Source organism: Cynocephalus volans, chromosome 15, assembly GCF_027409185.1.
Source record: "Cynocephalus volans isolate mCynVol1 chromosome 15, mCynVol1.pri, whole genome shotgun sequence".
Taxonomy (NCBI): Eukaryota; Metazoa; Chordata; class Mammalia; order Dermoptera; family Cynocephalidae; genus Cynocephalus; species Cynocephalus volans.
Genome location: NC_084474.1, coordinates 23883137 through 23907079, shown reverse-complemented (window position 1 = coordinate 23907079; position 23943 = coordinate 23883137). Strand labels below are relative to the sequence as shown.

At 44.7% G+C, this 23943-nt stretch overlaps 1 protein-coding gene across 1 annotated transcript; it reads right to left on the bottom strand.

Moving 5' to 3' along the window:
• Nucleotides 1–383: 383 nt before the first annotated feature.
• On the bottom strand, nucleotides 384–19432 carry VXN (vexin). Its single transcript, XM_063079092.1, has 6 exons — nucleotides 19366–19432; nucleotides 15607–15662; nucleotides 10139–10292; nucleotides 5693–5754; nucleotides 2389–2483; nucleotides 384–567 (listed from the first exon to the last, which is right to left on the bottom strand). The coding sequence occupies exons 1-6, from the start codon at nucleotides 19430–19432 to the stop codon at nucleotides 384–386; spliced, it is 618 nt and encodes a 205-aa protein (XP_062935162.1).
• Nucleotides 19433–23943: the final 4511 nt, after the last annotated feature.

Sequence of the window (23943 nt, the reverse complement as noted above, 5' to 3'; positions counted from 1 at the left end):
TTATATTTACACCAAAAGTCACACACATTAGAATAGCGGAAGACAGAGGGCTCGCCTTCTTTCTTTCTTGGAGGTCTTTTAAATGGGCTGGGAAAATTTGATTTTGGTGTGGTTTCTGCTTAAAGATAGGCATATAAACTTTGTAGCCTTCCAAAGTCACTTTCAGACCAATGGCTTCGAGGGTTCTAGGAAGGAACAGGTTTATTTTGCCTTCCAGGGACGTTCTTTCCCATGCCCTAGGCTGGGATGATCGGTTAGTGAGAGACAACGGTGCGCGTGGACAGCTACCAGCAGAGGTAAGTGTGGCTCAGTTCCAGTCCTGGAGCTTTCTCCCCGTGTCCGGTGAACCTCAGCCAATGCGGGGCTCCTGAGGAGGGTCACCATTAGTCAGCCTCAAAGGCGCTGTTGGTGGCTCCCACGTATTCAGACTTCTTCTTGTGCCTTGTCCACATTTTCCGGAGGATGTTGGGGACCCCGCAGGAAGCACTGCCTGTCAGTGGTAGGGAGGCTTCTGCTCCTTGGGGAAGGGCTGGATACTCTTCGGCCATCTTCTTGAGATGCCTGGATCTAAAGAGAAGCCAGGGGTGAGTGGGGAAGGTGGTCATTTCACTGAGCCAGCCTTCATTTTTGCCCTTGAGCAGAGTGGCCAGAGCTCGCTCTCCTGCTCTTGCCTCCATCCTTGACTAGGCTCTGTGTAGTTGCAGGGTCACTGTTGAAACCCACACAGCAACAACTTCCCATGGAGGACCCTGCCATGGGACGAGGGGAGGAGGCCTCCCTGGGCACACAGGTTCATGGGATCTCAGGTTTTGCCCCTGTACCCATGCTATGGGCCTGGCTTTGCCAAAGGCTCTACTTTCCCACCCCTTCCACCTTTACATGGATAATCTAGCTGGAAAGGGTGGATGTCCCGAAGCACCAGCCAATGAAGGAACATGAGCCATGGGATTGAATCCTGCTCCCCACTTACTGTATGACCTCAGGCAAGTGACTTAACCTTTACCAGCCTCAGTTTCCTTATGTGCAAAATGGGAATAATTCCATTGAACTCATGAGACTTTTATGAGGAGGAAAATGAGATAACAAAGCATCCAGCACATTGTCGACAATAAATATTCATTTTTCTCCCCACTTGCTCCCCTTAGGTGAAAAAAAATAGCTTTACTTTTCTTTTCAATAACCAGGTCCAGGAGCAAATTGAAACGAGAATGGTTGAGCTCATAAAGGAGCCATGTAGCAGCTTTGGCCGCACAGCTATGTGGACCTGAAAGGCTAGCCTCTACTAAGGCATAGTGGAATTTTTGCTGGTTTACTGCGGCAGTCAGCAACAGCCACTGCCACACAGAGCAATTTGCTACTGGAATATAATACAGTCCAAATGATTTACTATTTTATTTTTTATTTATTTTTTCACTTTTCTCCAATTAAGTCCCAACACACTGAGTGACATGTGACTTGGTTTTCACAATTCTCCCCAGATGGCTTTCTGTCATCCAGAAGTGCACCACACTGGTCTGCCCTGCTGTGACTGCCACAGCTTTCAAGGTGTGCACCGTTCGGGTTGGTAGGTTTAGCCCACGGTCATTCATCAACGACTTTCCAAAGTACGTGGCTTCCCAACAACCAGATTGTAAGTTTCCTGAGAAAGGTCAACAGCAGTTCGTGCTAAGCTCTGCACACATCTCATTCAGTTTTCTCAATAACCCCCCAAGATGGGCACTCCTATCATTCCCGTTTTTCTGTTCATTGTGTTTTGAAATAGACGAGGATACGGAGGGCTGAAGAACTTGCCTGAAGTTGAGGAGAGGTGGTGGCAAAGCCAGCCTAGAAAGCAGAGCGGGGTCCAGAGCATTGAACTGAAGGCCCCTGAGGTCTTCCTGCACCGCCGAGGATGGCGGGGGTGCTGGGGGACTGCCCGCTCCTGCTACCCCAGCTGCTGGTTCTGGATCAGGATTAACAGTAACGCTGGGGCTATAAGTTGAGTTAGATACCTTCCTACTTTACGCACTTCTTTACCTGCAGGCAGGGGCCCCTAAGCTCATTTGGAGGCATTTCTGACATTAGCGTGCCTACGGGAGGTTCTGAATGTGGCCTGTGATTATATTCATCTAATTAACCAAAATCCTTCCCAAATGACACTTCTCCAAGTGAAGCATGGCGCTAATGAAGTGGAAACCATGGAAAACACTTCAGCTTAATCCTAGAGAAACAGTTGATGAGGCGCTGCGGAGACCCAGGATTACCGCCCTCATTAAAAGGTAATGTATGGCTGGCATGGGTTTTGTTTTAGCGTCTCGGGGGGCTGTAAAGCAGGCCGCCTGTTACTCCTGTGCAGCGGGGCCTGGACGGGGTGGGCGCCCTGCAGGCGGCAGAGCCCAAGGCACTTACCCTCTGGTCAGCACAGCTCCGCGCTCTGAGCCCGGGGCTGCCACCTCCACCGTGGTCACTGGAGCTTTCACCAAGATCCGGGGCACCGGCGGAATCTGTGTGGGAGGAAGGGGAAGGGAATGTGAGGGTGATACCATATCCCCCTCTGGCCTGATTGGAGCCATCGGAAAGGGAGTGACTGAATGGAACTTCCACCACCCTTGGCAATGGTCCTCAGGGGGCATCAGACTCCTGCGGAGGGCTTATTAGAACAGGGCTGCGCCCACCCATTTTCAGATTCAGTAGATCTGAGGTGCGCCTGAGAATCTGCATTTCTAACAAGTTTCCAGGTGCTGCTGGTCCTGGCACGCCACATTGAGAACAACTGACCTAGAGAAACTTGGGGGTGTGCAACTCAATCTTACGTGAGAACCGTCACCCTCGCAACTCTATCTCCTGTGTCCAATTTGTTGTCAAGTCCTGCAGATTCTTGCATTGAATAGGCTGCCTCTCCATTTCCTCTGCTGCAGCTGTCAAGGAACAGTCCCCTCCGACCTCCTACATTCCCCGTGCCCTTCCTGGACTCTAGCACCGCAAGGACTCTCCCCTGCAGGGCAGACAGGCCTACTCTCCAGCCTGCTCTTCAAGTGCCTCAGCAGCGGCCTCCACTGCATCCATGCAGCTCGGCCTCTGATCATCCCCCGTGCAGCACCGGTGCCCGCCGTCCTCCTGATGCTTACACACAGCTCCGCACCTTCTCCTTCACTCTCCAGGTCAAGGCCTCACCTCTACCTGCTCTTAAAGGCCACTTTCTCCAGGAAGACTTTCCTGAGGCTGGCAGCCCAAAGTGATCTTTCTCTGTCCTCATGTCTCCATGGCACTGAGCATGACACCTTTTGGCATCCCACCAATTCTCTTTTTATGGCTGTCTTCTTGTTTCACCTTTTTGTCCAGTCTCCTAGTCCCAGAGAGATTGCATGGCAAGTGTCAGGCTCTGGGACCCAACCTCTATGGGAGCCCCCCTCAGCCCTCCAAAAGCGGGTGTAAGTGCTGAAGGAACATGTGCTGAATTGAAGATTAACTGGTGGCCCAGCCAAGGCCAAGTCCAGAGGCTGCTCAGTCAGTGGACACACGCTCTGCCTTGTTCTTGCACCCCAAGCCCCATTGAAGGCTTCAAGTCACCACGTTCCTGAAATTGCAGGGAAATTCCAGGTCAAGGGCACCAGTATTCACCACTTCCTCCTCTCCTGAGCTGGCCAAGGGCTGTGGGCAGAGTGACTGTGCCACCTTGTGGCCTTTCTAGAGCGCTCCCTCCCCACTGTGCCAATACGTGGGTGAACAGACACCCACCCCTTCTTAGCTCTGGAGGAAAGGCCCTTGTTCCCACACCTTCCCCTCTCTCCTTAGTCTAATCTCACCCAGTTCCCTGGGATGATGGGCCTCTAAGGAGCTGTGGGACCCCAGTCCCACCGTCTCCGGGCCCAGAGGAAAAGCTCAGCTATGCTGTCTCCTCCTCCTCTTCAGAATTATCACCTCCCCTAGTAGCCACGTCCCCATCTCCACCCTATGCCATCCCAGCTCCCTCTGACCACCCGCTGCAGCTGCCTCTTTGCAAGGGCACTGTCTGAGCCCTTATGATCCAAGGCTGTGAGCCACCCTCTTAACCTTGGTCTTTCTCTGGGCTCAGCCAAGAGCTGCTGTTTGAGCTGTCGCAGCATGACAACCTTCCCTTTGTGTCAACTGCCCAGCCTCCCTGGTGTCCCCTGAGTACAAGGTGGTGGAGGGGAGGGACTCCCTGCACACAGCTTGTCCCATTGCTGCCCTTTGTGTCATTTTCCTGGTATAGCGATGACCTAGATGATATCCCTGGATCAGATCTTCTGCCCAGACCGGGAGTGAAGCACCTGCATTTCTGCTCAGTTTGTTTTGTAAGGACCAGGGCCTGGCCCAGACAACCTCTTGGGTCTTTTCCAGTTCTCATTTTGCACCATCTAGACATCTTGACAGCTGCACTCAAAGAGCCTGGGATGCCGGTGCTGACTTCCCCTCCAGCCACCACTGATGCTGCTAACCGAGAGGGAACCTGACAGGTAGGACATGCGCTGAGGGGCCTGGAGAGGCACCGCCCCATCCCCCTGCAAGGAAGGACAAGCTACCCATCTGCAGGAGGGTGGGTGGCAGGGTGGGCAGCAGAAGGCTCTTAGCTCCTTCACGTGTCCTCAGCTGCACAAGGCCACCTGGCCCAAGGTCATGGCCTTCCTGGGGCAACCCACATGCTGTGATGGAGCAAGGAGGGAACATAAAAGCTCGGCCATTTTGACCCAACTCAGACCAATCTGGATGGACAACCCCAGAGCTGCCCACCAGCATGTGCTGGGCCTGCATCATGGTTCAGCAGCTCCTTCAACCCAAGTCTGCCTCCTGCTCCTGTCATAGGTGTTGATCCCTAATATGTCTTGTGCCTCCAACCCCAAGTCTCAGAGTCAGCTTCTAGAGAACCTGAGCTATAGCAGATGCCCCCAGAGGTACCCCAATCCAGAGATAACTGGTTGTTATGGACTGAATGTTTGGGCCATCCCCAGATTCATATGTTGAAGCCCTAACCCCCAATGTAATGATATTGGGAGGTGGGGCCTTTGGGAGATAGTTAGGTTTAGATGAGGTCATAAGGGTAGAGCCCCTGTGATAGGATTAGTGTCCTTATAAGAAGAGGAAGAGACACTAGATCTCTCACTTTCCCTGTGTGCACAGAGGAAAGGCCTTGGGAACCTACAGAAAGAAGGCCACTGTCTGTAAACCAGGAAGGGAGCCCTCACCAGACACTGAATCTGCCAGCAGTTTGATCTTGGACTTCCTAGCCTCCAGAACTGTGAGAAAATGTTGTTTAAGCCACCCAGTCTAAGGTATTTTGTTATGGCTATATGAGCTGACTAAGACACTGGTGTTTTATATTTTCATAGTGCTTACATCTCTTTACCCTATAGCCGCATCTGGGAATGAGTGAGGCATTTCCATCTGGCAAGGGCCTATGATAGAAACTAGATCTTTACCCTATGGGTGAGATGTCCTCTGGGTAAAAGCCTCTTATGTTTGCCTAAGAGCTGAATTTCCGGCAAGAAAGACACACAGCCAGTGCTATGCCACAAGTGCACAAAGCAAGGTCAACTGATAGCTTTTAGGAGCAAAGAAGCACCAGTTATGCTTTTCTAATAATCCTCAACCTGGAGCCAAGGACACTTCGTCTCACTTTATGGCACAATAGAAACAGACATGGAGAGAAGTTTAAAGCACAACAGATACAACTAACCAGGCATATTTTACTTACCAAAGATTTTCCATATGCTCGATTCCCACACAAGTTTGATGCTTTGGGCTCAGAAATCCCCCCTGCAAAGTTGAACGGAAGACATATTACTCAGTAGTACTCTGTGTTCTGCTTCCCCCTGGTTCTGTATCAATTATCTTGTTAGCCAATCAGTCACAGCAGGGAATTTCTAAAGGCCTTTGTACCAAGTGGCAAAACCAAGCAGTAGGGTTGGGCAATGAGGCAACTACTGAGAGCGGTCACCTATACCCCTGCCGCTCTTCCGGAGGGACTGGAACTAAGGTGTAAACAAGACCAGTGTGTTAACTAGGTTCGTTCGCTGTACCAAATGCGCCACTCTGGTGGAAGATGCTGACGATGGGGGAGGCTGCACAAGTGTCAGGGCTGGGGCTGAATAGGGAACCTCTGTCCTTTCAACTCAATTTTGCTGTGAAACTAAAACTGCTCCCAAAAATAGCCTATTAAAAAAAAAAGATTACGCATGTGGAAGCATTTATCGGCATCACGCTCTATGCTCTAATCGACTGTGCTAACCGGCCAGTCCCTACGTGGGAGCATTTAGCACTGTCTGCATGTAGTAGGCGCTCAGGGAATGTTCCTCATCTCTCTCCTTCCTAAGGTCTCAGATGGTAGGAAGGTAAAGAGGTTATTAGGCGTTACATCTTTACAGCTGGGATCAGTGATTTAACATGGTGCTCCTGGACATCCCTCTAAAAATGAGCAGAGAAGTTGTTCCTGTTGTAGTAAGTATGTGCCCCATACCGCAGAAGGACTGGAGTTTATCAATCAGAATCCCGAGAAACTGGCTACATGAGCTGTATGTGTGCAGAACCTTCTTTCTAATGCCTTTATTCCTGGTGCCCCGACCTACTTCTGAGGAATTCTACCTGGAAGCCTGAAGCTTCTAAGGATCCAGGTTGAGCTGAGGTAGTGGCAAAAGGGAGGGGAAAGTTGGCTTTCAACACAGCTCTCCCCTGGGGCAGGTGTTCCGGGACAAGCCCTACCATGTTGCATAGTATGTAAGAAATCAAACATTCTTCCCCCTTGCCTTGAGGAAAAATCTCCATGCTAATAAAATGAAAAAGTACAAGACTGTCAAGATCAAACCATAATGAATGGAGCCCTAGTGTTAGTAATAAAAATTGAACTCATATTTTTGAGTCTGCATGCCAGGCACTGTGCTGAATGTAAAGCACATAATTACTATCTCATTTAATTCTCACCACAACCCAAAGAGGTAGATATCCTGACAGTTCACACTTTCTAGTTGAGGGAACCTAGGCTTTGGAGATAGGTAACTGTTATGACGAAGTCAGGTAAGAATGATTTAGGGAGTAGTGAACTGACCTCTGGTGATCTTGCAGGGCTGGGGAAAACTTGACCAAGGGACCCCCTTGCTCAGCCTGAGAGAAGGGAGAGTTTGGCAGATGGAGAGAGACAGGGAGGGCAAGCTGTGGAGAGAACAGTGTCAGCAGAGGTCTAGGGAAGCAGAATGTAGCGGAGTGGGCACAGGATGACACCGCAGCTCAGGGTGCTCTATGTGATAGAAGGGCAGGGGCAGGAGTTCACAGGAGGTGGCCCTGGAGAGGTCAGCATGATCTGGAAGGTAGAGGCAGGGAGGGGACACCATGTTTAAAGCCAAGAGATGACAGGTGCAGATTTCTGCTTTAGGAGGACCCCTTTGGTAACCTTGTGGAGGGACAGGGAATGGAGGCTGAGAATATTGGCTGGCAATCTTCTCTACACATTGGAGATGAGGGGAGCCTGGGCCTGGGTGTCTTTAGGTAGGTAGCAAATGGGCGAGATGAGAACTATCCAGAAGCTGATGCTGTCAGTGTTTGGTGTGAAGAGGTGGGGGAGGACAAGGAGGTGTTAGGGAAGACATCTTGAGACTTGCTGGAATGATGGACGGTTAGTGACCCCAGCTGAGAAAGGACAAGAGGTTTGCACAGGTTGCTTCTGAGGTGCCCGAGACAGCCAAGTCTCCTAGGCCCAGGAGGTGGGGATTGTGCGCTCTGTGGGCATCTGAGGCCTCATGGTGAGAGAGTTTCTCAGCTGGGTCTCTGTCTTCAGAGTCCCCTTGATTCCCAAGATTCCTCAGAGCATGAGAAGGCTACAGTATCCACGAGGCTTCTCCTATGGCTCAGAAAAAAGCAAGCCCCCAGATCTGAGATCCCTGGATACATACAGCAATCTGAGGGAGGATAGAGACCAGCCTTTCCTGTGGAGTGCACTGGGGTCTGGCTTTGACTCAGAAATTTTCCCTTCCTCCCACCCACTCTGGAATCTATCAGGTTGGGGGGGGGGGGGCTGAAGGAATTGGATCAATGCCCAGCTTAATCTCTCACTTTTTAAAGCCTGACTAGCACATTCTCTGCATGAGCTGACTGTCACATGCTGGCAGATTCTCTCCATTTCATAACTTACTGCTGTTGTCTTTCAGAATAAAAGATTGACTCAGTCAGTCCAAGCTTCCACAAGCTACTTAGAAAGGAATGAAAGTGACCCCTGAAACTAGACAGGTGGGAAAACATTATTCCCTGGGGAAAGAGACACTAGCGAGGGAATCAGGAGACCTGAAATGTAATCTTGGCTCTGTGGCTAACAAGCAGTGAGACCTTGGGTATGTCATACAGTTTCTATGGTTTCAGTTTCCTCTTCTGAAAATTGCAGTAGATCAGAGGTTCTCTACCTTTGTCATGCCTTAGAATCACCTGGGGGATTTGTTAAAACACAGATTGACGTGTTTTAACTTTGGAGTTTCTGATTCAATAAACTCTGCATTTCTAACAAATTTCTGGGTGCTGCTGCTCCCAGGACCCCACTTTGAGTACCACTGCATTAGATCATCTCTAAAACTTTGCTACTTAATATGTTTTACCTAGAGCAGCACCATCAGCAGCCTCTGGTAGCTTGCTAGAAACATAAAATCCCAGGGCCCACCCAGTCCTACTGAATTAGAATCTGCATAAAAATAAAATTTCCAGGTGATTCTTTTGTACATTAAAATTTGAGAAACATAGCTCTAAATTCATTTTATGATTTTGTAGCAAAGATAAATATTCTGTCTCTTCTTCTCTTTCTGCACACACATGCACCCACCCACTCACCTATATATAGACACAGAGAAAAATCTATCTCGTCTTAATTTGCAAGCCAAATTGTGGTTTTCCTAATGTTTCACTCTGCATATGTAGATGGATATGTAATCACTTAACTAGAGAATATAGCTTGACTTATGTGTTGTTATACACAAGATATAAGAACAGAATTAGGTTCTTAGTGATCAAAGAAACATATATAGACACAGAGAAAAAACTATCTCCTCTTAATTTGCAAGCCAAATTGTGGTTTTCCTAATGTTTCACTCTGCATATGTAGATAGATATGTAATCACTTAAATAGAGAATATAGCTTGACTTATGTGTTGTTATACACAAGATATAAGAACAGAATTAGGTTCTTAGTGATCAAAGAAACCTTAGAGGACTAGTCTATCATCTACAAAAGGGGAAGATGCATGGATGAAGAGACAGTCTCAATGCAGTATTATTTAAGTTCCCGTAACATACAAAATTGTCAAGGTCCAAAGGCTTTGAGAAGGACATCCTGGATTTCCTACTGTGTATTTTTGGAGTTAAAATATGAATAACTGTGGATTGTGGGCATAATAGAAATAATCTAAACCAGCAATTAAAGGCAAAATACCATCATATACTTCAGTCTATGCTAGAAACAGATTCCTATTAAACTGCTTGGGGTGGAAGACATTTAAAAAAATAGTATCCAAGGTAAGACTATAATGTTTCCAGTTTTCAAAACAAATTGACCCTAAATTCTCTTTATAGATTGTCGTTCAAGTCATTGAAATAGAAAGCGATAAGGTTTTACGACGGCAGTTTATGAAAAGCCTATATAATTCACACACACACACACACACACACACACACACACACACACACACACACACACACACACACACACACACACACGCGCGCGCGCACGCGATCTGTTAAATAATACTGTGCGCTTCCTTTGCTTCGTGGGTCGCGGCTTTTTCTCCGTGCATTTCACAGCATAATAATTTACATCGTGTGCACACAGCTCCGCTTCATGTAGGACAAGACGGGGGTTGCGAGCATCTTTACTCATTGCACACCCCCAGAAGCCAGTGGTCTGTAGGTAGAAGGTGTTTTGTGAGGCTGCTGCAGAAGCCAGGAGCAGGTGCCTTGGTAGTGGAAACGGCGCTGATTTGGCTAAAGCGCAGGCGCTTGGCTCACCTGGCGTGACCGAGGCCATCAGGGAGCACCACGCGGCCCTCGGCAAACCACAGGGCAGGCTGCGGACACTGCTGGTGCTGCTGCTCTTTCGTAGGCGTGCGACTGGCTCTAAATGGGACATTACGCCCAGGGAGGTTCTGGGGCACTAGGGCCGGGGCTCACGTACCAGGTCTGGCGGGGTTTTTGGCGGGATGGGCTCCGGGCGGCCGTGCGCTCTGCAGCCGGCTGAACCTGAGGCTGTCGCCCACGTCTCTGCGGTCGCTGCGATGCTGCAGCAGCTCCAGAGGCCGGTGCGTGTACAGGTCCGACTCGATCACCACCTGCTGCGTGGGGAAGGACAGTCAGCTTATTCCTCTCCTCGGATCTTGGGACTCAGGGCCCCAGAACTGGAGGTTTGCAGAAGGATCTTGTGTCGACAAGGAATTTTTGGAACCTTCCCTACTCCAGTGATTGCTAGGAGCAGAGAGAAAACTTGGGTAGAAAACTGGCCAGAAACGATTAACTTTTATTTTACTTCAGACTGCTAAAATTCTAGGGGGTTCCTCAACAGCAGGCCCTTCACAGTCAGGAGCCTGGGCCATCAGGCCGGGGCAGGTCAGCTGCCTTGAGCCTGATGTGTTGTGACAGTAGGACAGGCTATTTGAAATGAGAACGATCCTGGAAATTCGGGTCTTAACAGTCTTTGTAGCTAAGTACCTGTAGCTTGCTGCAGCAGAGCACGACATTTTGGATGCTCTAGTGGAGGGAAGACCTAGGGAGAGGACTCAGGCCCGCCCGATTCTCAGATTTTAAGAAGCTGCTGGCAAAATGTAGCAGGGAGGGCTCCAGAAAGTGCACATTTCCTCCACCGTGCAGAGTACCTGTGTCGGTGGAGCTGGGAGGTGAGTGTCCGCTATGTGCGGTTCGGTAAGTGGAAATCCTGATAAGCCAGGCAGTGCTAAATGCTAAGGTGTTCTGCTGAAGAGTTACTTGAGAATCACAGTAAGGGGAAATACCCTTTTTGGTCAGGGCCCACCAAAATGGGCCTTAAAAATTATAATAAAAACCCTTAAATCATTGAAATAATTTAAATGTAAAAATTTGAGACAAATAATAGCAGCTATGTCATCTTACTATGGGGAGTCATGATGGGAATCTTAGCAGTTTGTGCTCGGATCCTGCATACTTTATAAATATCCAGGACACGGGGGTCATTCATTCTGAATGCCCTCCCTCCTTGAAGCGCATCAGCGTCTCCAACCTTACACTGCAGCTTCGCTGAGGTTTGCATTTACCCCTCCTCTTGTGCCTTTCTTACACAGCTGTCCTGCGAGGGCACGTCCTGTGCCAGGTCCTGGGCTTGCTGTGCTTCTGTGAGTGTGGTGGGACCGCCCCAGCCTTACGGTCAAGCCTTTCACAGATCCCCTTCAGTTGTCCACTTACAACAACTGCGTTGCTTTTGAGGGATGCTGGAGCAAAAATGAATGGTTTTGTTATAAAATAACAGTGTGGTATTTATTTCAAGTCAGTGGGGCAAAATTGGATCTTTAAAACATATTGTTGGAATAAATCTTAGGCCACTGGGAGGAAGGGATCCCTGCCCATTTTTTGAAATGAATACCAGATAGATCAAAGCAGCAACAAACACTGGAACAGAATGCAGCTCAATGTAACATTTGTTATATATACTGTCATCCCCTGGCATCCTGGGGGAATTGGTTCCAGGACCTCCCACAGACACCTGAGGATGCGCAAATCCCTGATATAAAATGCTGTAGTGTTTCCATATAACCTACCCACATCCTTCTGTATACTTTAAATCATCTCTAGATTACTTATAATACTGAATACAATGTAAATGCTATGTAAGTAGTTGTTATACTACATGGTTTATGGAATAATGACAAAAAAAAAAAAAGGTTACACATGTTCAGTACAGATGAAGTTTTTTTCCAAATGTTTTTGATCTGAGGTTGGTTGAATCCACAGAAGCAGAACCCATGGATACAGAGGGCCAGTGGTAATGGAGAATTATCCCTAGGTACATAGAACTCTTACAAATCAGCAAAGTTGAAAAAGACAGAAAAATGGGACAAAAAATATGATCTGGCAATTACGGTAGAAATACAAATGAACAAGAAACATGAAAAGATGCTAAACAACATTAATAATTAAGTAAATGCAAATTAAAGCAATAATTGCTTTTTTCCTCCTATCAGATTGTCACTGCTAAGGAAGATAAGTCCATTTGGGATCAGGCAGATGTGAGTTCAAGCCCCAGTTTTGACACGAGTTATATGGAAAGTGGATATCTGTACCTACCCATGCTGTACTGGGGCATAGTAAATGCCTGCCAGAGATTTTAGTGGCACATCTTGCTCTTTCTTAATGGCACATATTTATTTACAGCATCTGAGAGCAGTTTTAAGTCCTTCGAAGGCCAAATTTTTGTCTCCCACAGAGAAAAATGAGAAGCCATCAGTCATTGCTTCAGTTTACCACAAATAGTCCTTTGCTTAGAAAATTGATAAACCTCAAATTTGGTCTTAAATGGTTTAGGAAATTAACTCTTCTCAGGCCCATTTTAGGACCCAGGCTTGTTCATTCTGTGCCTTTGGAGAAAGCTGATAATAATTCAGGAGCATTTAGGATTCATCCCTGGCACTGAAAGTCCCCTTTTTTCCTCTGGGCACTGCAGAAGGTGGTGATTGTGTTGGGTTTCCACAGCAAGGCTTTGATGCAGGCTGCAGGCACCACCCGTCCACCCTAGGCCAGCTCACTGGGCTGTGAAGTGTGGTGGCGGGTGGTCCACACTCACACCCTGCACAAGCTGCTCCCTTTCCTTCCTCTTAGCACTGCAAATGATGCTCAGTGCATTTCAAAAATCAGATCACCACTTAAATTCCTCCTCCACAAGCTTGAAATCTGGGGAGAATGTGACATTTGCAATCTCATTTCTCCATCTTTCCTGATGATGGCTCTGCTGCTTGTTGTGAAAGGGCTGTGAATCACGGCTGGTGGAAGTGGCTTCATCATGGTGAAACACTAACTGGCCCACACCTTCGGGTAAGTTTATTCCCTTGAGCTACTCCTATGATGTTGGTGGGCATCAGGATGGTCAGGATGCCAATAAAGTTGCCTAAGAATTAAAAAAAAAAACAAAAACAAAAAAACGCCGGACAGACAGTCTAGAGAAGGAACAGTGTGTGACTAGTCAGGGAGGAAGGAAAACTCCAACACTAACGATGACTCAGAGGAGGAGGAGATTTGGAAAGGAAGGAAACTGACATCCATCCACATGGTAGCCCAAGGGGTGAGAAGAGATGCAAATATGAATTCCAGGCCAAAGAAAGTTGTAAATATTGGTACGGTTTGAATATTTGCAGAAGACAGCCTATCTTCTTGACTGAAAGATCTTATATGAGACTTTCTTAAACTCCAAATTACCTACGAACAACACCTTCCTTTTACATTTTTGGCAACACCTCTGTCACTGCTTCTTGAAAGTCAGGAGCATTTCCTTCTTTGGGTTTAAGTTTTCAGGGACTACGAGATAGATCAGAATTTCTCATCCTACAGCCAAATTTTCCAACCATTAAAAGCCCTTCTCTTTCTTAACATATAAAATGTTCTCAAAGGTTCTTAGAAAAAGGCATACAACTGACATAAAAACAAGTAAAAGACGTGAGTAAGAAACCCATAGGGGAAAAAATATTGAAACGATCAATAAATCTATGAAAAGGTCAAGAAGCACATTCATAATTAAAGAAATGCAAATTAAACCAATAAGATATATTTGCCTATCAGATGTCAAAGATTAACAACATTAACATTATGAAATATTGGCTTGGCTTGTGGAAAAAATAGTTACTAGGAATTTGGCAATGGCTAAAAATTTTTTTCAATGTTCATATCCTCTGGCTCAGCATATTCCTATCTATGAATTTATTCTCAAAAACATTTGCATAAGAACGTAAAAATATGTTCAAGAATATTTATTGTTATGTTTAATGGGAAAAATGGGGAAACCCCATTTATTGATGATTTGGTTAAATAATGAATCTTAAAAACTTCAGATTTGGTTTGGGTGAATAAATTATAGGACATTCATACAATGGCATCCTATGCAGCTACTATAAAGAAAGGGGTAGATCTCTACACATTAATTGGCATGGAAAGATGTTCAAGATCTATTCTTAAGGGAAAAGAGCAAATTACAAAACAGCATATTATCAGACAACAAAGCATACTAATTACAGTACATGGGAAATTATCACTTAAAAAAACACCAATGTTTATTGATGCTCAGTATGTGTCAGGCTCTGAACTAAACACTTCGAACGTACGAAATCATTTTCTCCTTCCCATGGTTCGTGAGGTATGTGCTCTTATCCTCATTTCAGTGCTAAGGAAGTTGGTTCCTAGAACAGTTAGGCAACTTGCTCAAGGTCACATAGGTAGAAATGGATAAAACTGACATTCAAATCCAGACAGTTTGACTCTAAAGTCTACATACCTAACCACTTTGACCTATAGCTTCTCAGGATTTTGTGATACTGTATTTTATATCTTTGTAATGTTTGAAATTTTATAATGGGCACATAATCCTTTTGGAATTAAAAATGTAATGAATGTATATAAAAACTCCATCTCATTCCCAGGACACATACAAAATTTTTAAAAAATGTAAAATAGGCTTTTGAAAATTGAGATACTTTAAAAATCAAAATGGTGTTCTATGAAAAATGTGATAGAAATAGAAATTCCAGTATAACCACGATGAAACAATTATAGATTCCCTTTTAAAATAAAATGCAAAGACACATTAGCAGTTTTATATAAAGAAATATGTATGTATAAAATGACCAAACTGGCCAGTTGCAAAAAATAAAATAAAATAATGCACAGCATAATTAATTTCTAAAGATGCATAAACTAGGTTTAAGGTAATGTATATTAAAGTAGCAAAACATAATATAAAAAAATGAATGCCAATTGTTGCTGAGGTTGGAGGTAAATGGAAAAACATTGCTGGAAGCCCCCAAACTGTACAGAGTTTCTGGCAATAAGAGACAAAACTCTAAGCAAAAACTGTTTTAAAAATCACCAATATTCTCCACATCTAGTGCAGTGTCTTTCACACAGGAGGAATACAAATATTTAATGAGTGAGTAAATGGATGGGTGGATGGATAAAACTGTTCTTATCCTTTGACCTATTGATTCTGTTTTGAGGCCTATATACCAAGGAATTAATCCAAAAGAATGGTATTTTGTACAAATAAATTCTTTTCTGTGCTACTTATAATAGTAAAAAAATGGAACATTACAAAGGTCAATAATGTGAGAACACCTAGGTCAGGGATGCAATATCACATTGTGGACTCTGTTTAAACCAGCAAAAGTGTGCATATAAAATGAGGTTTGCTCTCTGTGCCTGGGGAAAATGGCAGAAGAGGGGGGTCCAGATCAGGGCTGTTTGTTGTCTGGTTGGTATTTGTCAGTTATTTCGGATGAGTGCAGGTTGGGAGTGCAGGAACAACCTCATGGGACGTAGAAACGCTCCTGGTCACTGAGAGCAGGGGAGAGAGTGAAGTCGTGTATTGCTTTTTTAATGAAAGTTAATCAAAGGGGATCAAAACTGAAGTTTCCTTACATTCTTGGTCAAGAGGTGTTGAGCGCTTTTGACTCTTCTCCGGGCTGGACTTGACACTGCAAAGAGAGATAAAGAAATGGTTTTAGAGAATGCCCGTGAGGCTGACATAGCTATAGCAACAACATTGAAAAGGCTGGGACCTGGAGAAGGGCAGGGGCACAGAGGAGGGGAAGGGAAGAGGACGCCGGGTTCCATGGTACTTGAAGGTGTTGCTTGACTCAAGTGCACCAAAGTTCATAGCAGCATTATTCACAATGGCCGATAGTTGAAAACAGCCCAAATGACCCTCAACAGATGAGTGGATAAACAAATTGTGGTATATCCATCCAATAGACTATTAGTCAGCTTTGGAAAGGAATGAAATTCTGACACATGCTACTACATGAATGAGTCTTGAAAACATTGTGCTAAGTGACATAAGCCAGGCACAAAAGAACAAATATTGTATGATTCCACTTACATGAGGTACCTAGAGGAGTCAGATTCATAGAGACCGATAGTAAAATGGTGGTTACCGGGGGCCACGGAATGTAAAAAAAACGTTTCTTTGTTGGGAAGAGATGTGGATTTCGTTGAAAATGGAGACTCTTAGGTATCTATTTTTCACATTGCTGCTAGGAAATCCCACCATGTTGCTGCCCTGCTTAGAACAGAAACGACTTCTTATCACATATCAGTTAAATGACAGATGAGTGTGGGCCTTGCTATCTCCAGCAAAGCCCTGCAGCCATGACGCCTGGAGTAGAGTGAGCTGGTTGACAGTCAGGGCTCCCGACTCTGTCTTCTTGGATGTGAATCCGAACTTGCCTACTTGCCAGTTGTGTGAAGGGCAAATTACCCATCTTCTCTCAGCCTCACTTTCCTCATCTGTAAGACAGGGATACTAGTGGTGGCTGGCCAGTTTTCTGTTGATTAGCGTGCCGTGTTATAACACCAATGTCAAGGGTTCAGATCCCTTGTGCCAGCCACAAGAAAAAGGAAAAAAAAAAAAAAAAAAGGGCGCCTACTTCACAGGGCTGTGTTGAAGATTAAATGAACTAATCTTTTAAAACTCTTGGCCCAGCAGCTGGCAAAGAGTAAATTCCCTGGACTTAGTTGTGGTCAATTTACCTCTTTCTCTGCAAGATGAGGACAGGCAGAAGGACAAAGCCTAGAAATCATAGTATTCCCTTAGGATTATTTTTCTGAAACTTTTCCCATTTCCTCCTGCTTTTCCCTGATTGCCACCCCCCCGCCCCCCACTGTTGCGTATCCCCAGAAGAATTATGTTGAATGCTGTGGTACTGTTCACCCCGGAGCTAAATCTGCTCTGCTGTACCTCAGGAAATAACTTCTGGTACAACTTCTTAGTAAAACCACAGCTTTTAACTTCTGTATTTACTGTGAATTGTATCTATAAAATCTTTTCCTTAAATGGGTCTCTTTCTCTCTAGAAGGTAAAAATACACGCATGTTCTCAGTTACAGACTTGATCTATGTCCTGTGCCTTCAAAATATCTAAGAAATACCATAATATTTGCTAATGATGCATTTTTGTGAGGTATTAAGATGGCTCGGTTTTAAAAAAATATAGATATTAGGCTGAACCCAACACATGTGTGTGTTGGAAATAGGGATGTAATACAACAAAAAACGAGTAATAGCTCACATTGAGCTTCACTAGCTGATGGCTCGTCTTATCTCTTTCTCTTTTACAGCAACCCTGTGAGGTGGGTAGTCTTCGTAACTCCACTGTACAGATGGGGATATTGAGAATCACACAGTGACTTGGGGAACAAGGCCCACACTCTTAACCACTAGGCAACACTGCCCATGCTGCTGAGCCTGTGCCTGGAAAGTTCTGGTTATCACACATTGATAAACATGGCTAACCTGTGACCTTTGGGAAATGACACACCAGGAAAGACTAAAACCTCTACTGGGTAAAATCAAGCCCACTTGTATTTCTGCAGTTAGGGAGTGTGAGATGTCATGAAGAGTTACCAGCCTCTCTTGTGAGCAGTGACTCAGACCTGCTAGTGCCGTCTTCTCTCACTGAGAACCCTCGGCTTGAAGGTTTTGGAGAAGGCAAGGAGAGAAGTAGGAAGAGGTGGACTTCATCCATTTAGGAACTAGTGCAAAACTGCAAATACTGCTTTCTAGAGGACAACATCCTGAGCAGTGACATGTCCATGAATACTGATGAATACATGGTTTAATACCAGGAGGTGGCCATAAATGAAAATGGCAACTAAGGAATATAAGATTAAATATCTATCATTGACTGAATATATTCATTATTCTAAATGCACAATAAACATAGAAATCACATTGTAAGTGATGTATTTAATGGTGATCATGACATGCCAAGCTTCAGTTCTAAATGCTTTATATACTAACCCGTTTATCCCCCATAATAATCCTAGGATATAAGTTCTGTTTCTCACTTTTACAGAAGTGGAAAGGCCCACAGAGGTTAAGTAGTTTGCCCAAGGTCACACACCACAGAATGGCATCAGTCTTTTCACCACTTTGTCTTTGACTTTTTTCTCCCTTTAAAAATTTTTAAATGGAAAAAATTACAGAAAATAGACATATTTAACATTTTCATGTTTTATTCCAATTTGTTTTCTCCTCATATAAAAGAAAAAAAGTTAGAGGTAAAGTTTCAGTCCCTTTCTACCCTTCCTTTTCACCCCAGGGCTACTGAGATTACTAATTTTATCTGTATTTTTCTGGTCTATGTTTCATATTTTTCTCTCGATATGTATCATGCACTATATATAATATTGTTCTGTATTTCCAAATTTACAAAAATGCTATCATATGTGTATAGTTTTTCAGCCTGCTTTTTTTTTTTACTCAGTGTTATGCTTTGAGATCTATCTGGGTTTATACAGATAGACGTAGTTCATTCCTGTTGACCGTCGTGGAGTACCCCATGGCACAATGGCACCGTGTTTCGTCCATTCCCCTCTCATGAACATTTAGGTTATTTCAATTTTGCCCTCTTACGATCAAAGCCGCCATGGGCATCCACATGTACAAGTTCCCCTGGTCTATGTCCTCAGAGAGAATTCCAGCTCCTGCATGTGGGCAGACTCCTGGCTCTTTTTCCTCTCTCTCTATCTGGAAGTCACCTGAGCCCTCACACGGTCTTTCCCTGGGACTCAACACTGTTCACTGGGGGCCATGAGGGTTTCTAGAGTCAAGGTTCTTGTGTCATGCCTGTGTTAGTTCCAGGGTAGGTTTGGCAGCGTGGCCCTGGGGTTGTGTGGAGGGGCCGCCTGGGCTCAGGGCACTGTCCCACTGCTTCACTGGACTTGAGGCCACCGCCGGCAGTATTTCTCCTCACGGTCCATGCACAGTGAGAAGTCATACTTTGGAGCCAGCTGGTTCTCATATCAGAGCCCACTTGCTCACTGGAGAAAATGAAAATCCCTCTAGCTGCCTTGGGAGTTTGTTTTCACCTCTGTTTACATAACAATGGCTCGCTGTCACTGTCATTTGCATACCGGATTGCCCGCACAGGTACTGGATTAAATGAAACAGGGAGCGCTGAACTGCCCTCCTTATGCCCTTGATGGATTGTTTCTCAATGAGTAATGTTCACCCTTGTGCCTCCTTTCCAGAAACGGAATAAAACCAAGTACAATCAAAACAGAGAACCCATCAGACCTCTGAGACCTGAGGGTAAACCAGGTCTGAGGGTAAAACAGCATGAATGACACTGTCCTCACCCTCCTGCATAAGGAAACAGTCAAGGGCAATTGTACTCACCCTTGGAAGGAATCACGGTGGTGAAAACTTCTATATTTTCATCACTGCAGCTGTAAATCTGATGCATCGTTTCAACCTTCTCTCCCCAAAGTGCCTGGAAACCGGACGCCTCTCTCTGGACACCTAGTCGTGAGGTTTCCTAATCCAGTCTGGCTCGGGTATCATTGTGCGGGTTCACAAAAGCCAGGCTGGTGCTGTGAGCTCATCTCATTCCAGTCTTCACTGCAACACTTTCTAGTCCCATCTGTCCTTTTTTTTTTTTTTTTTTTTTTTTTTTATGAATCCTATTATTGCAAATCTTTGATTGAGCGTGGAGGCTTCAGTCCCCTCCCAGCTAGGATGCATTTAACATTTTTATTTTGCCGTGTCTGCTGCAGTGAATTTGGAAGTCTTTTGTGAAGTGACGATGAAGTGCAATCGCCTACTTGCTTAGTGCCGAGCTTGGCTGAAGAATTTCACCAGAAGGAAATGTGCATTTTGGGGAGTACCAGCAATTCAGCAATTCCCCTTCTTATTTCAAAAATGAAGGGGCTTTTAAAATTTTTTTCTCCAGGAGAACTGGATATTCAGTAATGTGTCATGTGTTAAGTTGGCTTCCTTCAAAGTTTCTATTTTAAACAAAAGAAATGTTTCTTCAGAGCATTCTTGTCTCCTGCCACTGCATGACAAGGCTGATATTTCTAGAGAGTCGTGTGTTTAGCATCTCCTTGTACAACCTTGCAGGTGCTTACAGAGACGTGGTAACAGGCGGTGCTCCATCCTCAAGAAGCCTGATTACAGGAAGGTCATATTTTTATTATCCTATGTGTCCTAATATATATTTATTATCTTATATATCCTACTATCTATACATATATGTTCTATACTGTCCTATATATCCTATGTATACCCTATATATCCTACGTATTCTGTCTCTCTCTCTATATATACACATAGGCGCATACACAAAAATAAGGTTATGGTTGAAACATATGTATCATGCCAAGCCCACTGCCTTTTATTATACCATTACAGCTTTACTTCTTCATGATAATACTGATGGTGATGTAATAATATTAATAATAGTAGTTGCTTTTTATTAAATGCTTGCTATTAGCTTTGTATATAATCTCATTTAATATCTACAGCTGCCCAATGAGAATAACTATTATTTTTGCCATATTATAGGTGAGGAAACTGTGGCATAAAGATATTGAGTAACTTTCCTGATACTAAAGCAGATAGTTTGTGGCAGAATTAGGATTTAAAACCTAGCTTGACTCCAAGCTAAAGCACTTAAACACTAAATTATACTTTCATCTTTACCTCAAGAGGCTTCCCCCTTCTTTGCATTTGGGTGGACTTGATCCACAATACCTTAGATTGGAGTTGGTGTTCACTGATATTTCTATAGTAAACAAACTGGAGCATTTACTCATTAGGTAGTTGTCAACATTACACCTCTTTCCCTGAGAATTGTACCCAGAGACAGAAGATGGCTCTGGAAAGACATGTTTGTTCTACCTGGGCTTGTCCCCTTGGACACATTTCACTGGATCTGGTTGGACACCTGACCCAAACTACTGCCTCCTGGAACTGAACTTAGGCTTTGGTCTGGGGCCAGAGAGAAGTATAAACTCTGAATATCTGGAGGATTTTCCAGGGCCAATGGGAGTAAAGTTGGGGGGAAGCCAGTAGAAATACAAGAATCTGGTGATCTGAAGGGGACCCGGGCCAGAATGCCAATCCTGGGTACAGAGTTTTAGCTGGGAGAGGGGGGCAAATTCTTCCGCCGGGGCCCACACATGGTGGGTCTGGGGTCATGTGCACACTCACATGAGGGCTCGTAAGAGGGATGGGGGAGGCTGGGGGTGAGGGGAGTGTTGGGAGAGTGAGGGGTGTATGTGGGGGGATTGAGGCAGAGATACGGGAGGGAGAGAGCATTGCCTATGTCCTTGCTCGCCTCTCTCTGCCTAGTGCCATTCCTACCTTGGGGTCAGTGAGATAGCCAGTCTCCGTCTGACAAATTTCCTTTTGACTTAAGTAAGTTTCAGTCATTTTCAACTAAAAAGGATATTGTTTAAAAGACTTCTTTGTGTCTATTGCCTATAAATTTTATGATTTTTCATAGTGATTCAATTTTAGATAATATAAAGCTTAGAGGAGTATTTACAGCAGTAGAAGTGAAGATAAAAAATTACGTTAAAAGACTGGAATATTGTACTAAAATCTACAAGATGAAATTTAACAAAACTAAATCTAAACATACATCTTTATATTTAAAAAATACTTAAGTGCAGAATTGGGGTGACATGGTAGTAGACATAAACAAAGTTTCAAGAACCTAAATTGAAATTAAGAACCCTCTGGGAAACCCAAAAGCCAAACAGGATTACCTAGATTTAATCTCAAGGGGTCCAAACAGGATTCAGTTTTACCTAAGAAAGCCCAAACCTAATCCATCAAAGTGCATTATGTTATGTCTAATCACAGGGAATTGTGTTATGTCTAATGAATGAGCCAGAAACACGTAACTAAGTGGGCTAATGTAAAGAAACACACCCAGAGAAAAATAGTTCTTAAGAAATCATTTTTACCTGTTTGAAATATTTTCTAAGTAGTAAAAAATTCTAAAATTACAAAGGTGTATACAGAAAAAGTGAAACCTACTTCCCCCCCATCTTGTCTCACTTCCTAAAAGCAATCACTGTTTGCAGATTTGTGGGTATATTTGCAGATTTTTTTCGTGCTTATTCATATGTATACATACATATATGCGTATGGGATTTTTTAAAAACAGAAATGGAGTCATACTACACACACACACATAAATGCACATGTGTGTACAAATAGGCAGTTCCTATTCTTTAAAGAGATATGTAGGAGACCACTGTATTACAGGAATTTTCCACCCCTTTCTTGATAGATTTGTAGCTTATTTCCATTTTAAAAAAATTAGAAACAATTCTGTGAAGCACATCCTTGTATATGTATTTTTATACACATCTTCTAATATTTTTGTAGTCTACATTACTAGTTGTGGGAATGTGGGTCATAGCACATGCATATTTAAAATTTTGTGGGAATTTTCCAAATTGCCTTTCAAAAATTCTGCAACAGTTGACACTTTCACCAATAGAATATGAGGGGCTTACTCCCCACATTTTTGGCAATACTTGATACTATCAGTTTTTTAATATTTTGCCAAAATGATCCTGTTTGGCTTTTGTGCTCTGAGCCCATAATCTTGATCATATTAGACAGTTAGTTTCCTCCTAGCCCAAGTACTTTACCTGGAGGGGTGAATGGTATAGTTCATATGCAATAGTAAGCATGCACCGCACTGATGAGTACTGGTGGCAACCCTCGTCCAGGGTGAGGCTAGGCCTAAGGGTGAGTCTGTTCTGGCCTGGGATCCTCTTCTCTCAGGTTCTGGGAATTCACTGCTGAGAGTTCCACACTAATTGCAAATGGATGCCCACTCACTGCCATTTTTACTTTTAGCTTCTACACTTGCTCAAAGGGCAGTCAATTGATGTCAGTGGAACACTTTCTTTCCTGCATGCTCTGCAAAATGCTTGCTACCTGTCTGGCGAATGGGAAGTCTGAGTGGTGCTATCCCTGCATTTCTCTCTATAACCTGAGAGCTCTGGGGATCTAGTCCTCCACAGGCACTAGAAGCAGCCCTCTCTGAGAAAGTTACACATAGGCTGACAACTAAGCAGTGCTCAGACTTTAGCTTGTGTAGGACCCACCAGGGGAGCTTGTTAAAACACAGACTCCGGTTCTGAAGATCTGGGCTGGGGTGTTGCTGGTCCCAGGGCACACTTTGGAGTCAGAGCAGGGAGTTCACACAAGGAGAGCAGAAGTTCCTGACCCAGATAGATTAGAATTATGGGAAGCCCAGGTCCCTCCCCCCATTATTTAAATCGAGTCATCTAGGGCCATAGGTGGTTAAAATATGCCAGGGCTGAGAGCCAGGATGTGGCACATTACTTCTCAAATTGTCCCCAGACAGCAGCCTCACCATCACCTGACGACTTGTTAAACATGCAAATTCTTAGGCCTCATCCTGCCTGCCACATCAGAAGCTCTGGGGTAGAACCCAGCAGTCTGCACAAACTCTCCTGGGGATTCTGATCCTTATTAAAGGTGGAGAACTGCTAGTGGACAGAGGAAGGAAGAGGATTCTCAACAGAGCCCCCCTCCAAGATTTGGATCCGTGGTTCTTAACCCCAGATGCATATCAGACCCACTAAGCATCTTGATAAATGTCCACATGCCTGGCCCTACCCCCATTCTTTCTGATTCCAGAATTTTGGAGTTGTTCTGGAGTCTGTGGCTTTAAAGGCACCTGAGGGCTTCTGATTCAGCACTGAGCAGAGGGTGGCAGTTGTCGACAAGAACGACATGAGCGTGGGCCTATGTGGGGGGGCCTGTGTACGGCCTCCTGGCTCGCACTGTGCAGTGTTTGTCCATTCACCTCACAAGTATCAAACCCTGTTAAGTGCCAGACACGATGCTGATATGCTACTGTTGAACACCTGTGATGTACTACGCACTTTACACACAAGCCCTACAATAGCCGTGCAAGGTGGG